Source organism: Peromyscus eremicus, chromosome 1 (assembly GCF_949786415.1).
Source record: "Peromyscus eremicus chromosome 1, PerEre_H2_v1, whole genome shotgun sequence".
NCBI lineage: Eukaryota > Metazoa > Chordata > Mammalia > Rodentia > Cricetidae > Peromyscus > Peromyscus eremicus.
Window position 1 is genome coordinate 111,636,128 of NC_081416.1, and position 22,983 is coordinate 111,659,110.

The 22,983-nt window shown below is 35.8% G+C and overlaps 1 protein-coding gene across 2 annotated transcripts in view; it reads right to left on the minus strand.

Moving 5' to 3' along the window:
- Grm5 (glutamate metabotropic receptor 5) overlaps window positions 1–22,983 on the minus strand; it is a 455,620-nt gene that overhangs the window by 52,555 nt on the left and 380,082 nt on the right. For both annotated transcript variants that reach the window (XM_059271812.1, XM_059271820.1), the window contains exon 6: window positions 19,837–19,963. In XM_059271812.1, coding sequence (XP_059127795.1) covers window positions 19,837–19,963 — 127 coding nt within the window. The remainder of the gene's footprint in view (window positions 1–19,836; window positions 19,964–22,983) is intronic.

Here is a 22,983-nt window from a genome sequence, read left to right on the forward strand (position 1 = left end):
AAAACAAACACCAAAAGACAATTGGAAAATAGAAAAGAATGATCCTTTTTCCCCATACATCTCGTCGTCTTGCCTCATGTATCAGTATTTGAGGTTTCAAACAGTTAGCTCTTAGTACTATAGGCTCAACAGAGTTGTATGCCTGCGGACATCTGCACACTTTGTAAAACTGCTTCTACTAGAAAACGTATTTGTATTCTCTAGAATCGTTAAAAGATCTTTTAACTTACAGATTTTGTGACTATTCCAAAGTAAATATGAGTTATTATATACATCTTTAACTATAAACAAATACATACCTCACTGCTAATGTATAGATCTGAATAGAACACTGTTAACCCAGGCACTAAGATGAACAATTAATAATACGTGGGACCTCATGAAACTGAAAAGTTTTGGAAAGGCAAAGAACACCGTCAATTGGACAAAGCAACAGCCTACCTAATGGGAAAAGATTTTTACCAGCTCCACATCTGATAGAAGGCTAATATTTAAAGTATAGAAAAAACTCAAGAAACTAGATTTCAAAAATCCAAATAACCCAATTGAAAAGTGGGATACAGATCTAAACAGAGAATTTTCAATAGAGGAATTTCAAATGACCAAAAAACACTTAAAGAAATGTTCAATATGCTTAGCAATCAGAAAATGTAAATCAAAACTACTTTGAGATTTCATCTTTCACCTTCCAGAATGGTTAAGATCAATAACACAAGTGATAGCTCATTCTGGTCAGTATGAGGAGCAAGGGACACACTCTTCCATTGCTGGCGGGAGTGCAAACTTGTACAGCCACTATGGAAATCAGTGTGGCAGTTCCTCAGAAAGATGGGAATTGATCTACCTCAATATTCAGTTATACCACTCTTGGGAATATACCCAAAGAATGTATCATCTTACCACAGGGACACTTGGTCAACCATGTTCACTGCCTCTCTATTCATAATAGCCAGAAATTGGGAATAACCTAGATGTTACTAAACCAAACAGTGGATAAAGAAAATGTTGTACATTTATACAATGGAGTATTTTTCAGCTATTAAAAATGGCATCAAGAAATTTTCAGGCAAATGAATGGAACAGAAAATAAAAGATCTTTTAATCTAAAGATTTGTGAGTAGTCTAAAGTGAATATGTTATATACATCTTTAATCATAAACAAATATTAATCTCATTATATATATCTTACTACTAATGCAGAGATCTGTATCCATGTTTTCAGTCACCTATATTCACATACAATACTTATATATTAAAATAAAACTGGGCTGAGGCTACAGATCAGTTGGTAGAGTGCTTTCTTAGAATACACAAAGTCCTAAGTTTCATTTCTTAGTACTACATGGACAGAGGATAGTGGGACATGCTTGTAATCCCATGAGTGAGGAAGTTCAATCTCATCCTTAACTACATAGCCTGGAGGGCAGGCCCTGGTAGACATAAAATCCTGTCTCAACAAAAAAATATTTAATTCATTAATTAATAAGAGTTTAAAACTTTCTACCTTTGATACTTTAGTATGTCATAGACCTTTGGTTTATATCTACAGGATTTCCCTTATAGAAAATACATTCAAAAGGAAAAATTAATCACTATTATCTTTATCTTATGGAACAATGCATTTGTGACAGTGATTTGACAATGAACTTCATTGTTGATAACAATTATGTAAAGATTCTTTCCAATGTTAGGTCATGCATTTCTAGTGTCCACATGTTATTTCTAACATAGGAAAAATTCTACGTAGTATATAAACCAGAAATTCTTTAACCACATAAAGAAGCAACTGAACATTTTGAGTGTTTTAACTTAAGAGTTTTTTAAAAATATGCAATTTTCTGCTATTTTGTTCTTAATTGCCTTTTATCTAAATGAAATTAGTATCCCAATTTCTCAATGCTTTGCATAAGATAACATTAATCATCATTTCTATTTCAGATAGATTCATGAACTGTCCATGTGCAATCCATTAGCCTCATGTATGAAACTAATGATAACTCATTAGCTTTATGTGTTGAGAAACTATACATAAGGTGTGGCTCTCATGTGATGTCATTATTTGAAATTTACTTGAATTTATACATTCACAGGAATATATTTTCATTTAATGTGAACCATTCAGGGAGCTTTATGTGTAGCTTAATGGCAAAAACATTGCATAAAACACTTTTGTAACTGTTCTTCCCAAATATTTTAGACTCATTATAGTGTTACTATCAACAAATGACATCTTGAGCTCCCAGCAGCAGACATTGCACCTTAATCATTTAAGGAGTGTAACAAAAATACAATTCAAGGTTGTAAAATTAGGAGATTTTGAGTCATTACTGTGCAGGGAAGCAAATATTTTGTTTTAAAAATATTAGGCTTCATTATGGCATTTTTCAAATAAATTTTTTTATTGTTTCTCTTACCCTACTCTTCCCTTGTGTCTTTTTACCAGGATACCTTCTTTTCACTTTTATTCTCTCTGACTTACACTTTCTTAGCAACTCTTGTTTTCTTCTCATGGTCTCCTATCTAGTGTCACAGTCTATACCTCTCATAGCCCCCCTTTATTATTTCTCTTAGTTTTTGAGATCATTATATAATCCCACCATTTCCCCTTTCCCTTTCCTCCCTTCAAACCCTCTTATAAGTCTATCCTTTCTCTCTTTCAAATCCATTCTATCTTTTTCATTGTCTCACAGAGAGATAGGAGGGAAAGGACATACAGAGAGGAGAGAGAGAGAGAGAGAGAGAGAGAGAGAGAGAGAGAGAGAGAGAGAGAGAGAGAGAGAGAGAAGAGAGAGAGAGAGAGAGGTTCATAAGTACACAAATAAAATCTGCTCAGTTTGTATAATGCTACTTGTGTGAATGTTTTCAGGGCTGACCTTTGTTATTGGATAATCAATTAGTGAGAGAGAATACAGTTTTGTCTTTCAGAGACTTGGTCACTTTGCTTAATATTCATTTTTTGTTTTATCAATTATTCTGAAATCTTAATTTTTGTAAAGAGTTGAGTAAAATTACATTTTATATATGTGCCACATTTTCATTATTCATTCATCTATTGATGGACATCTAGTCTGGTTTCACTTTCTTGCAATTGTGAATAGAATAGCAACAAACAAGAATGAGCAAGTACCTACATGGGAGTATGAGGAGTCATTTGGGAATATGCCCAGGAGTGGTATACAAATAGTATTTTGAATATGCAACTTGCATGGCTCTATACAACTGCTGCTTTGTTCTTGGTCAACAATTCTGTGATAGGGTTCTCAAGTTGACTTTTCATTCACTTTATGAATGAATGTCTCATATGCTAAATCCAAGTTGTGGACATCCTATCCTTGCTTATGGCTTTCATTAGATGAAGTATCTTAAAGTTGGATAGTGAGGAAGTTAGATGGTCGTTAGAAATGAGAGGTAGGGCATGAGGGAAATAGTATTAGGCCCACTAAAAGAGGACATTTAGAGATGATAAGGACAAAATTCACAGTCACTATTTTAATATAATAAACTATGAGGACATTTCAGAACTAGTATTGGGAGAAATTTTGAAGTAGTCAGAGAAGAGATTAAATGAGTTGGTTCTAATGAATTGATAGCAATACTATTAAATAAGAAAGAATGGTTAAAATGGAAGTGTCACACCTTATGGTGATGCTGTGTATCTCCAACTTAGATGTGTTGTGTTTTACGTGTGGCCAAGTGAGCATATGGAACCAGAAACTCCATGCCATAGCTAATTTAAAATGAATTGTTTCTAGTTCAAAAGAAGATCATGTGAATACATCGATAACTAAAATCCAGAGAGGCAGAGTCTTGCATTAAGGAATGGTAGGTGAAGTAGGGTGTGTGAGGGGTGGCCTAGTATTCACTGGCTAGGAAGAAAGTGTTTCTGATGCCAAAGGAAAATGGTTTATTGTGTGGCCCATGCTAGCTTCTTATAGAACATTACTTTAGTTTCCTTTTCAGTTCTCACCAAAAGAAGCTTACTGGAAGTTTCAAGTCTCAGGTTCAGAGGTATATCTTCTAGTAGTAAGTCATCATAATTTTGCCCTATTATACTATGAGCCAATTATTAATTTTTTAAGTGAGAGTGTCCTGTTTAATATGGAGCATATTCCCTCAAATTTCAGAGAATCATAAAATAATACAAACTTCACTCTGTTGTGAATTTTTTCACAACGATGATCGTCTCTATTACATATATTGTCTACAAACACGTGAAATGCCAATCTTCTTATTTTTTTTCTAATTTATGGGTATTTTAAACTAATAATTTGCCTTTTATGCTTATTTCATTCTCAGTGTAAGGAAGTAGGTGCAGACATTAAGAATCTGGAGTGCAGATATTTTATAGTTTGTTTGCACTTTTCATATGAGTTTATTAATTTAGTGTAAGTTATCATATTTTAGTACTAATCTTCATCATAGCCATGGAGTTCCCTGTGTTTTATACTTTTCTAGAAAAGCAGTGGGGCCCTAGATTAGAAAACAATGGCCAGGGCCTGACATAACTTATTTAGGTTCCTATTGACTTCCTCCTGTTTCATATCTGGCTTACAGTTTTTCTCTTCATTAGAATAACACATCTTAAATTGAAAAATACAAAAATTTGTTCAAGGAAAGAAGCTATCAGAATAGTGTCATCCACATTGATTATATGATCCCACTAATGTGCTTCAAGATGCCATGGATGGGATCAATAACTATTGCATGACCTCTGGAGCCCCTAACGATGATGTGATTGCTCACTCAGACCTGATGTTCTTGCTTCACATTTAGAAAGCACACTTACACACACAATGTTCCCATGGCTAACAGTTCCTTGATAGATGTATCTTTAAGCTCTCTTCCAACTGTGGATTCAGGCTGGGGGAATGAGAGACAGATGCCAGTGTTCTTATCTAAGTCAGCTGGAACAGGGGCACCTTAATGATCTCTACAACTCTTGTACATTTCTGATGGAAGAAATTTGATATTGAAGATGTCTGAGGACAAGATACATGTGCCCTTAGCTGATGGCCTGGCCATGTTAGCAATAAGAAAACAAGAAGGGGACACTGGACCCATCTTTTGACAAACAGGCCACATACATGTTCTGAGCAAGGAATGTTGACTGATGACCGAAATGTCATATTTGCTCTCTTCTACCAGTATGCCATTTGTTATCTATTCCCCCATCTTTTTAACCTCCCAAGATGTGATATCTAGGGTGTTGGCCTGAGATCTCAGGGAGGTGTGGAATTGTTTCTGAAGTCAAGACATCCCCTATCTTCCTGTTTTTTATTCAGTTAGCTTCATATAAAAATGTTAACTTTTTCATAGTTCAGATGAGTTGGAAATAATTAACTAGTGTAAACTATTTACAATAAATAGTTTAATAAAATTTAAGTACTTCACTTTGTCTATAATACATACTATAATATCAGTCTATTTTTATATATGCAGGGATGTGTTAAATTTGTCTTATTTACCTGTTTGCCAGCACCTGATGTTAATTATAAGGCTTGTCTCTTGTCCATGAGTATAATGAGACATTATATAATTCTCAAATTATAATTCTCATTATAATTAGTATAATGAGAATCACTCCTATGGTTGGCATAGCAACTCAGAAATGAATATTTACCTTAAAATTATAGAATTATCATCCAGATGAATGGAGCAAGTCATATTTCCCTGCATCTAGAAAGTCTAAGTTACATCACTATTATGGAGGATTATAGATGGAGGTCTGAGTTCTGTTTACTGTGGTTGGATTTTAGGTGCAAGATGACACCCAGAAATGGCAAAACTAGGTAAGCAGACCACAAGATTTGTAAGATATGTTTAATATTAGAAATAGTCCTGCTTTTACCTATGCATTTTATAGATGTTTGATCATTGATTAATATCACGTGGAAAAATTCAATGGATCTGGACAATTCATTTCTTGTGTTAATAAAGAGAGATGCAGCAAACTGGACTATTCTTCTTCCCTCTCTGGTGTGTGTGTGTGTGTGTGTGTGTGTGTGTGTGTGTGTGTGTGTGTATTATGATTTATATGTTTGTATTGTACACATTTGTAAATGCAGGAGTACTCACACTTATGTGTAAGTATGAGGAGCCCAGAAGAACACTTACAGTGTTTTCCTCCACTCCTCTCTGCCCTAGTCCCATGAGACAGGATCTGTCACTGAGCTAGAGTCTTGCCCTTTTTGTTAGGCTGACTGGTCAGTCAGCTCCCAAATCCATTTGTCTCCATCTACACCCTCAATGCTGGGGTTACAGGCATGTGAAGTTACTCTTGGTTTCTTACTTAGGGCTTAATATTTGAACTCAGGTTCTCATGCTTACATGGCAAGGGTTCCTATCCACTGAGCCACATCCTTAGTCCAAAAGTTAATCAATAACAAGTATCATCTACTTATATAATTTGGATCCATTCTCCCCATGAAGTCTGTTAACTGCAACACTTCAAAATATTAAACAAATTCCAAGACCCCAAATCCTCTTCAGAAAAGGTACACTAGCTCACTGATTTAACCATTATTTTAGCAGGAAACAAAATATGCCATGAGACTGTCAAGAAGACTTAGAGGCTAGGAGAGCTTGACACAAAGTCTGAGTATCTGAGATCAGTCTTCAGGCCTCACACTACAGGAGAGTCAATTCCCACAAGTTGTCCTCTAACCTCCACATGAGGGATATGGTGCATGTGCCTGCCACAAATAATAATGCATGTACAAATGAATATAACTTAAAAAGCATGTCCAAAATATAATTTTAATCTCTACCTGAAACATCAGGGATGATTTTATTAGTAACTGCTCCAATCAGAAGTAGGTTTATTCTCATCATGTCAGAGTGAAAGGAGGAGGGACCTGACAGTGTGTTTGAGTATCAGGTCATATCAGGTCCTAGTTCAGAAGTTGTATGTGATTTTCATAATAAATAAGACGGGTAAGTATCAGTACCGCTTCTTCATAGGGAGGTCATATGAAGCTGAATAAGATATATTGACCTGCTGTAACTGAGATAAAAACCTTGACTTTAATAATTAATTTTTTTTACTTATTTACTTGTTTTAAATCCATTGGGGGGAGGTAACTTTATCATCCAACCCTTAGAAGGAAGTCCTGAGGCTACTCAATAAAAAAAGATCATCATCATTTGGGAATGTCTGCACTAGGAAGAGCAGGGCTAGTGGTACCATACTTGCTTGATGGTTGTTACTCTGGCATAAACTCATGACTCTTCTAAGGGGTCTCTTTGTTTCAAGCTTTTCAGCAGGGTTTCACTATGGTATGTGTATTCTGAGGGTGTCGGGTCAGAGATGTGAGGTAGTAAATTGTTATTCTTGTGCCCCTAAAATTTTCTAGCACAGAACACCCACAACACAAGAGAACAAAGACTAAATGTGACACATTCCCCATGTTGCTACAAAGGGACTTCATAGCCACCCACTCATCATTGAGGAATTTGATGCCCATTATTCACAGCCACCCCTTCATCGCTGAGGACTTTGATACCCATCATAGTTCATTACACACCTTTTGTTTTAGATTCCTTTAATAATACTCCCTTGAAGAGTTGAAAATTCAACGATTTTTTTTGTTGATGATTTTTATCGGTTACATTTTTATAGAGAAATGTAAAATGTTGCAGTAAGATTTATTTCATAATTAAAACATAAGTAAGAATGTGATGGCACTGCAGAATATGGATGGGAAGGCTTATCACAGACCACATTTGCAGGGAGCAGCTTTGAAAACTATGACTTCTGGTCACACTGCTGTAGAAGAATAAGAGTGGAAAAATACAGCACATGGACCAAAATAATAAATACAGCTGAAACACTCCTCTCCCTAACTATTTTTCCCTTAATTCTCATCACAGCTAGCTCCTCATTATTCTTCTATTTTGTAGATCCTCTCACAGAATGACTTTTCTGATTCCCTAAGCCTGAGTGACAAGTTCCTCCCATGAGATCATAGGTCTCTCTGGTCTGTGCCAATGTTTGCCGGACTGTGTCATAGGTTAGGCTGAGCAATATAAGGACAGAAACTATTTCTTTTTGATTGCATTATGGGTAGTGCCAAGGACAGTGCCTCGCATGAAACTTACAGTTGGATAGGACAGATGAATGACTTACTATACCACCAGAGAAGTGATCGAATGAGGAATAAGAAGACATGTATTTCATTTTCAGCTTCAAAGCAAGTACTTCCAAGTTGTAGGAGCATTTTACTCTGCTTGTTTACATCTCTACACATAAAATGGATACAATAAAGTGTTCCCTTAGCTATAATGAACATTTGGATATGAGGAAACCATTATAGAAATATTCATGGATAAATACAATGACCAGAAAAGACAAGTGAAGCAACTTTACAGGACTGAATCTATACAATGCTTAGAGCTACTTTAGCATTTCACTAAAACCAAACATCCAAGTCTTCACTTTAAACCAGTCCCTGAATTTTACACATATCATATTAGCTGTAAGAAGGGCTTTGCTATTAATTTTTATTTGCCTTTCCTAACTGGAAGGATGGTGATCAAAATTCTTTCCCAGTATTTTTAATCAGATTCGAGAGAAGCAATTTCTTCCAGTAGTTGGTTTTCCTTCCTAGTGTTCAAAGGCTTTCTGACTTTGTGCTGCAGACCTTTAGCAGACTCTTTCTAAGCCACGCTGTCTTCCTTCTCTACCCACATACCCTAGATTTTCTTCCTGTTTGAGACATGCTGGGATTTTCTTGAGCCTCAGCTGGTATTACTTTTCTTAAGGCTGTTTGCAAAATCATATGCAAGTTCTTACCCAAATGTTTCCTCCTGCTTTTCTTTTCTTCCCAAGACTACTGCTTCCTAATTTTTAAGTAATACAGTCTTACAAGTGCTTCCCAAGTGAGCTACTGTATGACTTAACTAATTAAAATGTCTGGTTTTTATTACAGAAAGAAAATATAGGATCAACTCCCCGACACACACATAAGAAAGATGCACATGGGAAAAGATTAATGCTTTCTACTAACCACTAAATGACAGAAAATTATTCACAAAATGCAACTAGAGCCTTCCACTTGGTTCTGAATTCAATATGCATTATTGAGCACGAACTCCATTTAAGATAGTGGGTCTGTACTACGGAGTTATGAAGGAAGTCATTTGTTTCTTTAGAGGACTCTCCAAATACCCAGCTTTGTGATCACAGTGCTCAGCACTGTGCTCAGTGCTTTAGGGGTGTCAGGCCATTTGATACAACAGTGTTATGAGGTATGGGGCACTGTTTTTTAATCTGTTTTCAGTTAAAGAGACAGAGATAGGATAAGAAATGCAGAGTGTTTGAAAGGAATTCCGTGGAAAGAGTAGTAGAGATGTCAACCAAACAGCTAGAACATGAAGACAGGCAAAGGGTTAACTTTACAGTGCAGACACAGCCACCAGAGAATTAGATTGTTTCAGGGAATCACTACTAAGAACTTAGATGCGAAACCATTGAGGGCTTTCAGAGGGAAGATGATAATACCTGCCTGTCTTAATAGTTCAAGGACTGCTGTGAGAACTGAGCAAAACAACACAATATGTGACTTCAACAATGGCGGAATAATTATGTAATGAGGAAAAGGGAGAAAGGAGAGGTACGCATGTAAAATGAAAGTGACTCAATGTCTGCTAAATTGCCTGTGTTTAATTATACTCCTATGCTCTTCCAGGGGAAAGACAGGATGTTATATCTTTCTGGCCTTTTTACATATAAGTAGCTTCAAGAAAATGGCATTATATTATCTTCAGTTGTAAGCACAAGGAAGCATAATATTCTGTGCATTTTTCACTCGCCTACTGCAGTCCTTAAGAGGTGTGAAGATAGAAAGTATTTACATCTTTCACATCACTCTTATAATATGCTAATAATTGATAAAGCCTTCCCCAAGTGGGTTGAATAATGTAGGATTAAGCACTCACAATGTTTTATGTTCTTTGGAGGAATTGTGATAATTTACTTTGTGTAAGCTATGAAATTAAGATCAATGAAACCACATTGTTTTCTCTAGTTTGATCACACCAAAGTGGTTTGACCACAGTGTCATTGTTTGGATAAAAACCACAGATTGATTGCCGTGAACAACACTGTGCTCATTTCTCATTGCTGTGTTTCTGACAAGATGCAAATTTATTTATGTTTTCCTTTGGGATCAGTTCTAGAAAGGTCCTCTAAGAATGGGGCTTTCACCACTCCCTCCCCCACCCCTGAGAGTAAGTGATGTTTACAGGTGTACATGTATCTTAGTTTATTAGTTATTACTTTCTGTTTGGAAACTATTTATAAATTGGTAAAAGTTGAGACATTGGAAGGGTCAGAAGGCATTTTACAACTTTTCCATAAGAGATTGTGTTATCTCATTAAAAACATTGTTCTTATCAACATTAAGGGGAACAGTTTCATCAAGCTAATTGTTGGAAAAGAACCAGGGCATCTGTCTTCAGTTATTGTTTTCAAAATTTTAGTAGAATAATAATGGCAGTTAACATGAAATGTTAATATCAAAACATGTTTTAAAATATTTGTAGTATATTTTATACCTCTTCTGATCTAGTTATTATTACCTTCACTTAGTGGAAAAGCAAACTGATAATTAAAGATGAGGGACATTAATTTGCTTGATGTCACACGCTGAGTCATTTGTGGAGTGGATTTGAACATGACTGTCACTAACTCCAAAAGCCTTTTGATTTAAATTCTGGGCTCTTGGAACTTAATAAAAATGAATTATTGGAGGCATATCTTGAACATAGTTGAAACCTGCAGATAAATCTTTTTATTCTTTATTCGACATAAACTTAACTTCCTTAGATTGTTTTGGTGGATGTGTGTGTCAAACTTTCAAAGGGAGTCCTATGTAATGCTCGGGGACCTAGGGAATTCTCTTGTGGAAATTGGCACTTCCTTTTGCAGATATTCATCATTGTGATGCTTGTTTTATTCACAAAAAGATGGCTTCCATCTTGAAGGCTTCTATAGAAACATGACTTCAAACTTGTGATGCACTTGATTCTAAAAGACTGTTTTGTTTTAACATATATGTTTAGGTGTATACACATTCTTTTAATGTGACATAAATATTCTTTATGGTCTCTGTGCCTGAAATTGTTTTTGAAGGGACACTAGGCCACTGGAGCATGTGGCTCTGGCAGACCTTGCCCTTCTCTCCTATTTCTTCTCACTTGCTAAAAACTCTTAGATTACATTCCTAAAGCTAGTCCCCAAGCACCATTCCTTTATTTGGCCATTTCCTCCTCCTGAGGCTGACTACCAAAGTCCAGGCATCAAAAAACCCCTTTGGGTCACTTAATTAACATGCCCAATTAAAATTAAATACCTCATCATAACACGGAGTTTCCCCCCCTTACCTTTATAAATCACCATTTGCCTGTGTCTGTCTCCTCTCTATCCAGAGGCAGTCTTTTATACCTCTGGGATAAATACCCTTGTCTCCTTTCCGTTTTCCCCTTCCCTTCTCCCTGGTCTCCTAACTCTTTTACCACCACATCCTAGCCCATTCTAACACAGACCTCCCCTTCTCCTCATCTTCAAAATTACACCTGCAAGGTCATTTGCTGCTGTTTTCTTCCTGAGTCAGAACGCAGTCACTTTACTTTTTCTTCCCTGCTTACTAAAGGATCTCTCTGTGAATCCTTTTCACAGAGAAGGGACTCTCCTGTTTCCCCAGTTTAATTTCTCATTCTGACAAGAACTCATTCCTTATCTTCTCAGAAGATCCTTCAAACTTTCAAGACCTGACCAAGTATCTCTTATTGATAGTCCTTTGTGATCAATGGTTCCTCCAGTCCTACCCTCTTCTACTACTGCTCTTTTCTTTATTTTCTTCTCTCTATTCTTTTATTTGACTATAGTTAAATCAATTTCTATATTAAAGTAGGAAAACCTAATATATTGAATTGCCTCCTTATTTGCATGAATATCTAGCCAGACTCTTTGAATGTATATCCAGCCAGATTCTGAAATATTCAAGAGTGGGAATCTTGCATCCATCACCATTGTGTGTCAAGTGCTGAGTCGGGTAACTCAATATATGGATAATTTTATCTTTTGTATCAGTGTTGCACTGGCTATGTGGTCCAATTACTGTATACATCACATCTATAATCCCAATGTGATTATTTTAAGTCAGGCTTCTACTATGGACTTGTGAGTGTTCAAAAATGGAAGGTTAGTCACCTCTCATTTAAATGAACAGAACGTAGCACTGTGTGAAAAACATTAAATTGTTTGTAAAATGAATGAATGGCAGGGCAGCCAGCTGTGTAGCATGTGGTCCTGGTTAGATTGCTACAGAAACTAGAAGTCAACAGCTAGACAGCACTGCTCTAAAAATCTGTTCAATTATTAATGCAAATGCTGTTATAGCTAGAAAGATAAAAATAAACATTTCCCATCTAAATTCACACACAAAAAGTATCGGAAGCACATGATATTTACAAATGGCAAGAATTCCCCATTTCTGTGTCTAAATTTAATTGCGGCAACCAAATAGCCTGCTTTAATCACACTTAAAGTAAAAAATACCCAAACATCCTGGAGATAATTAATACTCGGACAGATTTTCATCTGAATTCTTTTCTCTACAATTTCCTGGAAATATGGGACTAAAAAATGATGCTGCTGCAGAAGAGAGGTAGCATAGCCCCCTGGGCTTGATTTTCCTTGAGGTTTGTGTCCTAAATAATGTATACAGTTTTCCTGAATCTTAGTGATCTCAGTTTTTAAAATATAAATCTATGTCGTAGGATTAACAGAAAATTAAACAGAAAATACTTAAAGATGATATAGTTGTTAGCAGTGCCAGACAATCTCACATGCTTTTATTAAGTGAGTATACATACTAAAAGGCTTGAAAAATCTGGTAAAGTAGGGCAAAACAAGAAACATAGTAAATAAATGCTTGCAAAGGATAGCTCAGGCTCTGAGGTTCAGAGATCTGTCACTGTTCAGAGTCCCCCAGGAGCACTTCCTGCACTTCTCCAGATCCCTTCTAAACTCTTTATTGTTTAACTCTGCAAACTTTCCCTCCTTAGGTGAAAATTCAGTTTCCAAACTCTAAAGCAATAAAGTCACTCAAGAAGCTAGATTTGTTAGAGAATGTCCTTGTTAATATGTATCCTTCCATTTTCACAGCTCTGCACTTGAAGTTCCATTTCTTTTGTGAGTGAGAAGCAGGAAACCGTTCAAACTTCCTGTCACAGACTTCCTACTGCTTCCTGCTTGAAAGCCAAGATGATTTTACTTTTGATGTTCAGTGGGTTTATTGGAGGGTGCCAGTCCCTGACAGGTTCAACAGGGAATGATTTTGCAGCTTTGGAATGAGAATTTCGCTGCTTGCACCTTACCTTAAATTCCTTAGCAGAACGCACACACACACACACACACACACACACACACACACACACACACTCACACTCACACACACACAAAAAAAAGAAAAGTTTTATAGTGGCAAGAAATGGTGAAACATGACAACGTTTCTGGCCAACAGAAGCATTTAGAAACTTCTGACTGCTGCACACAAATTGTCACCTTTTTTCCATTTTTCCTTCCCATCTCAAAGTAGACCATTATTGCACTGACTTCTTTTTATTAGAGAACAAATTACCCAATTTTAACAATGTTAATTCTCAATAAAATTTCTTCATTGATTTTTATACCTACTATGTTATTTTAGCCCATACACAAATAGATTCACATTGATTGCAGTAAAATTCATTACTGTAATTTTCTTAGCATTTATAGTTTAGTCATTTATTTTTAAATTTATTTTTTAATATTATATAAGAAAATGTTATGAAATGTTTTAAAATTAAAAAAGAAACATGTAAAGTATGAATAAAAAGAACTCAGATTTAAAAAATACTAACGTCTTGTTATGTTAATTTCAAATGATACTCAGTCCCATGGAGGCACTTTACAAACATAATTGAACCTCTTCTGTAATTCCTATGTGACTCCTTCTAGATGATATCACCACATCATCCTTCCATTTCATGCTTAAAATTAATATCCATTCTCCATTATCACTGTGTAAATAATATTTATAATGTGGTCCTCCGGGATTACATTTCCTTTTATTTGATTTTTGGATATTTGGAGGGATAATGGCCTTAGTGAAAACTATTTTCTAGGATAGAAGGGCAGAGCGTTTTGTCTGGTTAGTTTACAGAAATGTTTTAGCACTTAGAATATTGTTCGTGACAGTGTTCATGATATCCTATCTCCCAATATGGCACCTTCCACCTTGGCATACTGAATTTGAGAAATAGCTTGTACAGTAAAGGACTTCTTGTACTTTCCTCACCATCTCTGCGGAAGCAGGTGATATAAGACATTTCAGTGGAAGGACCTCTCCCACTGTCATATCTGCAGGACAAGAGCATCCTCTTCTGCCAAGAGAAAGGATACAGAGAGGAAATGGAGCAAGCAAGCCTTGCTAAGCTCAGCCCATGACCTCCCTACTACAGTTTACCACAACTCACCTCTTCTTTCCTTTTTATCAAACCCAGGCATATAACTACTCAGCTTTAACTGCTCTCTCAGGTCTAAATTGCTTTGTGGAAGTTTTTATATCACTCCAAAGTTAATATTACATGGCGATGGTAGCATAGGCCTGTTCTGTACTGACATTCAGCTCTTCATGAAACCTAAGTAAGGGAATTAGGTGAGACAGGACTTGGAGATGAATCTGGGTAGCATAGAGAGCTCTGTTACGAAGCAAGTAAATTTAAGGCTCAAAAACTAAAGGTTATGTTGAATAACTATAACGTTTTTCTCTTGCTAATCTATCTTTTACCACAGAGGTTTCACCCAAAGTACGTGGGTTATAGAAGGGAAAGATATTTTCCTTTCCTTTATCTAGGTCAGAGATGGCACTAGATATGCTTTTACTGAGTAGATTACTAGATGACTGAATAAACAAATGGCTCTAATCTTACTTATCATGATTTATAGAACATTAAAAGCCTTGGTATTCGCTTAGCTGTGCTGGATCTCTTCTCCATACTGTTTCTTCTTGGTCCCTGCACTGCAGCATCGTAAATACTCTTCTCTTTAATTTTCACATAGGAAGCTACTCTTCTTACTTTAGTTCCTACGTACATGGACTTTATTGAAGAGTGATTTCAGACACAACTGTTAGCTTCTATTGATCTGGATTTTCACATTGTTCTGGTCATCTTTGATATTAATCTAACCATTTGTTATAGCTGTCAACATTTAGAATGTCAATATTTGTATATCAGGGGTCTTTCTCATGCTTCTCACTGCTGGTATTGGTACCTGATGACTGTGATGTAAAGCATAACTATTTTCTGTCTTGCATAAGGACACACATACATATACTCACATCTATGCTGGTAGCCAGAAACAAATAGTTTAATTTTTCTCTTTGAAAACCTCTGAGAATCCCATACTGTGTACAGGATAAAATGTAAACTCTTAGTCAAAGAGCCTATTCCTGGGCTGTTCCTAAATGTGTAACACTCTTGATTTATAACATGCTCCATCATTTTACAGCAAATAGACAAGTTTGTACTGAGTGCCCACTTTATTAACATACACACACACACACACGCACACACACACACACACACACACACACACACACACACACGCTCGCACGCGCATGCACACAAAAACATCTCATGTTTATAAGACCATATGTAGATTTGAATTGGTCAATGCCTGGCTTTCCTGTCTGCAGACTGAAGAAGAAAGTGCATTTGGAATTCATATTCCCACAACTGAATGTCAGAAAGAGAATGAGGCAGAGCAGGACAGCAATTGCTGTCCAATAGTGTTGGCAGCCATTTAAAAGGTCAAAGTAGATCACATCATTTGGGGAGACTTTGTAACAGGAAAAACATAGTGAGCTAACAACTAAAGTGGGGAAACATCCATTTTGAATGTCTAGATTATACGGAACAGACAACGACAAGCCTCATCTCCTGCCCCCAAACAGACAAAAGAAAATAAAGCAAAATCAGAAATGACATTTTCGTAGGGCAGAGAAACCAGAGTGGTAACATCTTCCAAAGTGTTGGGCATCAAGCCCATTTCATTGAACAGAAATATTTGTGAAATAAGGAATGATAAGTAACCATGAGGTTCCACATTATGGTAGATCTGGGGTCTTTTGTCAGGATCTTCCTAATAGCAGGGTAAGAGTGGGAGAAGAGTTGCTTTACTGAATCAAGTACGAGAAAGTCTGAAAATGTGAGTGTGTATTACTTATTCAAGAAGTTACCTGAACAAGAAGAAAGAAGAATTAACACTGGAGAACTTGTCTTTACACAAGGACATTCTTGAGACAAAAGAGTGTAAAAAATGTATGTGCCTATTATGTTAGACAAGGAAGCAGTGCATTAGCCCTTCCTGCATCATTTCTAGGTTATGATCGTAATGATACTGGAAGAACTTCTTACTTCTAGAATCATCCTTGTCACTGTTCCTGTGAATGTTGACTTATATTTCAAGGATAAACTTTCTCCAATTCTCTAGTTACTCATAATATGGTTTATTCTGCACCTTTAATATTAATTGCACTAAAGTGTTTTTACCCTTTTTTTCAAACAAACTTTTCTTTAGCCAAATTTGAAGTTTCCTGGAAACTAAATTTTATCTTCTATTACCAGCCCATGGCACATATTCTGGCACACATTAAAGCCACAACCTTTTAAATTAATTACTTCATATTTAACAATTTGAAAAGGCATTTCAAATTGCTCTAATTTAACACTAAAGTCTAGATATTTATGAACGAATGCATTCATTCCTTTAGTGTTTAAGGTAGGAAATTTGACAGTCTTCTTTAACACCTTCTGCATCATTTTATCTGTGTGTATTGTTGATTTTATACCAAATAACATCTCAGAGATTCCAATGCATTGTTTAGTTAAGGACAGCAAGATATCTTGTCAGCTGTAGCAATAACCATCAGTCTGTCTATTTGACTTTTACCTTCCATCTCTTCCCAATCTGTTTACTTGATTTTTACCTTTCATCTACCCCAAATTATTCAACCTCACAGCAATGAGAATGCTATATGAAACGTCATTTATCCTACTGTTGCACCTACTGAAATTTTTGCAATGGTTTCTCACTTTAATGACAATTCAACACTCAAATCGTGAGTACATTCTTTTAGGGGCATCAGTTCTTGCCCCGATACCTTTTGGAAGCCTGACAATATTCTCACATCTTTTGCCTTTCCCTATGTGTTGTCTTCTTGGTCAGGAATGCCATTTTTCTTTTCATTTGCTAGCAATTTTTATTCACCACATAAGTCATTTTTCTAGAAAATATTTTATGACCACAACTTTAAGTTATGTGTTCTCTATTATCTCTCCAAAATTTTCATTTTATCTGCTATTCTTTTGCTCATTTTGCACAATTTGTCCGTGTGTGTGTGTGTGTGTGTGTGTGTGTGTGTGTGTGTTTAAAGCTTCTCTCCCCACAACATGACAAGGTACATAAAAGACTATACTATTGAGACCAAATGTGAGAACGATGTTTGTTTTCCATTCACTTTCTATATGACCTATTATTATAATGAAAATGGCAATAATATAATATGTACCTATTGGGAAAATGAGTAGGCCATGTTCACTTTCAATACAATAGCATCATCTTAAAAGATAAAAAACAAAAAGTTACATTTAGAAGCATTGTGCTGGATGTGTCTATGGATATTGCACTCATGGGTTCAAACAATTGCAGGTAAATGGGAAAATTCAGGAAAAAAATCTGTATTAAACAAGTACGGTCTTCACATTCTTGTCATTACTCCATAAACAATATGTTATGAAAATTTTTATATGACTGCTTACACTGCATGTAGTCTTATAAACCAAACACAGATGATTTAATACTTGTAAGGGGCTGTGAGAAAGTGATATGTAGATATTATTCCATTTTATTTATATGAAGTATTTAAGTAGATTTACTTAGAGGATTCTGGCATTCATTTGAGGACCTGAAAGCAATCTGCACAGATACCAATGGTCCACTGTATTCATTGACAGGGTACTTAATTGTGCAACATTCTGAGGATATAATAGTTTTAAAAATTGAAATTAGAAAAATAATGAATCAATATAAAGAGAACATCACCAAATACTATGCCACATCAAACTCAGAAATCTACTTACAATAATAATGTAGGCATTTTAATTTTGTGTGCATGAACACACCTATTATAATTCATCTACTCAAAAAATTCATTTTGACTTAGTGCTCAGCACTGAGTCAGCTCTGGAATGCCTGAGAACATCAGAAAGCTTGTCTAATGGTATAAACAGGACTCAACGCTACCACTAGGCACTTGAATATTTTATTAAATCTTTTTAAGAAAGAGAAATCTCCTGTATAAATATCACTCACTAATAAAGAATCTTAATGTGAGCAAACCTCAAAGGGCTCCAGATCACAGGATTCTTATAATCAGAGCTTTGATGTAAGCTGGTACAATGGCCATGGGTAATCATTTATTCCTTGAGGGAGGGACTTACCACTGATGATCTTATGATCTATCTTCTAGGAATTCTGTGCTAAAATCCATCTTAATACTGGAGCCACTTGACATATCCCAAGTGGGTGATCTTCCAGCAGTACTCTTTTAGGCCTCATTTTATTATACTAAGATATGGATGACCATTTTCAAGCAAGTATATAATGTACTTTGAACATATTCCATCTCTATCCTTATTATCCTCTTTCTGCCTTCTCCCCCTTCTCATTGGTCCTGTGTGTTCCCCTACACAGTATTGCTTCTCACTTCATGTCTTATGTTTCTGTAAAGATTAGGACCCACAAATGAAAATGAACATGTAACATTTGTCTTTGTATTTGATTCAATTTGCTTAATATGGTTATCTTCATTTGCATTCACTGTATTAATCATGCTTCTATATTTTAGCTTTAGCATTAAATTGTGAACTTCTTTATAACAGAAGTATAATATTAATTTCTCTGTCTATTTAATTTTTAAGCAAGTATGTACATTGAGCAAATTGATGATGGGTTGGAAGGAGGGTGATGGGAATCTGGACTTCAGTTTTCATTGGAAATATTGGAAATGAGTGTATATTATGGAATGGACACTATGGCATATAGGAGTAGCCTTTGAAATAAAGACCCTAAACCGGGCAGTGGTGGCACATGCCTTTAATTCCAGCACTCAGGAGGCAGAGGCAGGCGGATCTCTGTGTGTTCCAGGCCAGCCTGGTCTACAGAATGAGATCCAGGACAGGCACAAAGCTTACACAGAGAAACTTTGTCTCAAAAAAATAAAAAACAAAAACAAAAAAAGAAAAGAAATAAAGACCCTAAATTAAACCAAATTCAAACACATAAACAAGGGCAGTCTTGTTTTGCCCTTTGCCAACACTGCTTAAAAACAACATCGCTTACTGGGAAGCTTCAGATTTCAAGAAGGAAAAAAATCACAAAGAAAAAGATACAACTTTAGCTAAAACATTCTCTTTTTGTTCTTCGACTTGTGATGTATTTCAGTCTCTTAACAGGAAGCTCATGGTCTACTTAGGAATATGAAAGATGTTCTGAGGATGGGCTGAGTATGCCCAATAGACAGCCAAGAGCTCTGTTTGGGAGTGAGGATAGAAATCAGGCAGAACTTCCTCTGAAATCTAAGGCTTTCCATGGTTAAGTCAGGCTCTAGGAAGGCTTCTGTTTCCGAGGGAATTCTTTGAACCCTAGACTATGCTCAGTGAAAGATATGTGGAAGCATGACCCTTTCATCTTCATGGTTGCATCATTTTCAGTTGGTTTCAGAGTACCTGTCAGGTCGTCAGTGGGCCAGGACCCCAGCTGGCACGCCTTGCAGGTGTACTCATCAAACACGTACTCATTCTCTTTACAAGGTGTGCAGGTCCAACAGCAGCTGACTTCTCCCTTCCGGATCACCTAAGGGGAGTATTTAAAATTCTGATCAATGTTGCTGCACAGAAACTAAACCAGATACCTCTGTTCAAACATACTTCATTTTTTAGAGTGTCTTTAGGATAAATGATCAGTGACTGATAACATGTAAGGCTCTAAAATTGGACCTATTTTGATTAGTAGAATTTCATTTTCATGGTAATCTGAACTACTCTTAGACAGTTGTTAGATTATGTAATATAAATACACATATGTAAAGTACTGAGATACTCTTTTTAGACCTTTACAAGGGTTTGCAAATTTAAGATACTGAGTTTTTCACCCAGGAAATATGCTGATGACAGCCTGTGGCTCATTTTCCATTTGTTATGAATGTCAATATTTTGCCAATTTAAATGTATTCACATTTCCAAGAATAATTCCCATATAATAGTCTTCTTGAATCACTATGACTTGATATATTTCCTTCAATCATACAAAACCAATTTGGTTTAACTTTTTGCATGTTCTGTTTTGATTCACATCATTACTTATTACAAGACATAGTGGCAATGCTTTTTCCTAGCAGTTCCAACTATAAACATACTGGAAGTAAAGGTGTTTTCACTGTCATTGAAAAGATGCCAAGTTTCTATGGAAAACCAAGTTCATAAATCTCTGGACAATGCCAGGAAAGGTTATTATGGATTAAGATACTTAATTACAACTTTAAAACATATTTAAAAAATGATGCCAAATGTGTACTGCATAGAGTGGAAATGAGATCTACATAGAAAACAATTTAAAAATGAGTAACTAAGCAAATGTGGATACATAACCAGTGTTAAGACTATGGTAATAGGGAATCAAGCTCTACTATTATATAAGTTATATCCTATACAACATGATGGAGAAGCATGCCAAGATATCTCTCTACTCATACTTTCAAGGATTTTGAAGGTTTATATTCAAACTATAATGTCATGAATTGTCAAAAAGCAAAGTGCATGCCAGAATTATTAAATTGTATTTGTTTCTATAGGTAGCACTAGAAGTTAGGTATAGTTGATAGTCTAGATGAATCCACAAAGGCATTTACATGAAGATTTTAGACACAGGGTCACTTGCCAAGATGAAGAATGTTTCTGTTACCGTATTACCAAGAGTTAGGTAACTTTTCTGTCAAATAGTATATATCTAAAGTTTGAAGCATATAGTTGTGTGGGTAAAGCATAAGAGTATCCACAGACAATATGTCAAAGACAAAAATGTGAGTGTGGTTGTATTTCAATAAAACTTTATTTATAAAGACAGGCAGCAGGACAGATTTAGCTTTCTCATCATAGTTTCAACTTTTGTCATATGTCATAACAAAGATATGAATATTTTTAGAAATTCCACAAGCTGTTAAACCTTTTTCCAGGTGTTAAAATTATTCTTATTTTATTGGTCTTGTTTTTCTTGTGTAGCCTTAGCTTCTGAAATTCTCTTACTGCCCTCCACTGAAGACCCTATACCAATATTAAAATATTTCTGTTTATATCTAACATCTCAAAAGCATTGCAAGTTTGAGTAAATGTAGAGTTAATTGAAAAAAATCCAAGGAAACTTATGTATTCTGATTGGCTGAGATGGCATGGTTATTTGATAAGCAACTGAATTCTTTCAACACGATTTTTCTTCTTCCAGGATTTTATGCCTCAGTAACTAACTTCCCCTATTTTCTTAATTATATTTTATGTCATCTTTGTTGACTTTTTATTTCCTGGACTTCAAACTAGAATCTTCAGAGTAGCAAATTGTTTCTTACCTGCTTCCCCCTCATACTCTGTTTTACTGTGTTTTGTCCATTTGCCTGCCTTCTGTCCCAGAAGATCCAGAGGAAAGGCTAATTCTCAGTCTTCATGTCTGTTCCTCTTTCTTCCTCTTCCCTGGCTTGTGTTCTGCTGACCACCATGTTGCTGACAGCATTTCTCTGCTGTCTCCCTCTCTCTCAGAATTAACTCTCTCCAATCTCTTCTTTCTTTATACTTTCAAACTAGATATTTTTTGAAGACTTATTTTTGGTGTCCATTATTATTATTTTTATTTTGAATTTTCAGGTTGACCAATTTGAATATACTCAGAGTGCCAATTTAAGCTCTCATCAGTTTATTCTTAAATCTGGACCTTTGACCTTATATGTGTGCATCTTTTGTCTTTTTTCTTTTCTAGACCAATTATCATTGACTTATTTTATCAAAAATCAACAGATTTTGAAACTAACCCTTGTACTTTCCTCTCAAACAGCTTTTCTGTTGTGTGTGTGTGTGTGTGTGTGTGTGTGTGTGTGTGTGTGTGTATTTGTATGTTCATGAAACACACCAGAAATTCTAAGAGTCAGTTCTTACTTCCATAGTATGTGTCCCAGAAATCAGTCAGCAGTTCTGCTAAGTAGCCTTATTTGATGACCCATTTCTCAGGTAGTCATTTTTCTTTCATTTATGACAATGATACTCTTTTTTTGTTGTTGTTTGTTTGTTTTTCGAGACAGGGTTTCTCTGTGTAGCTTAGCGCCTTTCCTGGGACTCACTTGGTAGACCAGGCTGGCCTCGACTCACAGAGATCCACCTGCCTCTGCCTCCCGAGTGCTGGGATTAAAGGCATGTGCCACCACCGCCCGGCGACAATGATACTCTTTATTAGGAGTTGGAATTGTAGTTGATTTTCTCATATTTTGTTTTTCTGGTACTGAGTGATTGGACCTCTGCAGAGTTTTTCTTCAATGTCACTTCTGTCCTGACTCTTAATGTTCTTTCCCTGTCACCACAGTCAGCATCCTGTATTTTAACTCTTCCTTCTTGTTTCATGTTCCATAATGCTACTTACTAATGTCATCTACTGTGGGCCAACATGTGTCAACACTTTAGTTAATATTGTACTGTTGTTTCTTTGTCATAAAATATGGGTTGTTTATTTAGTATAATATTGAAAACTGTCCATAAAAAGTGGACTTTATTTGTTAGTTTGATATTTTCTTTTGTAGTAACTACTCATAGCAACCACGTATATACCCCCATTTACTC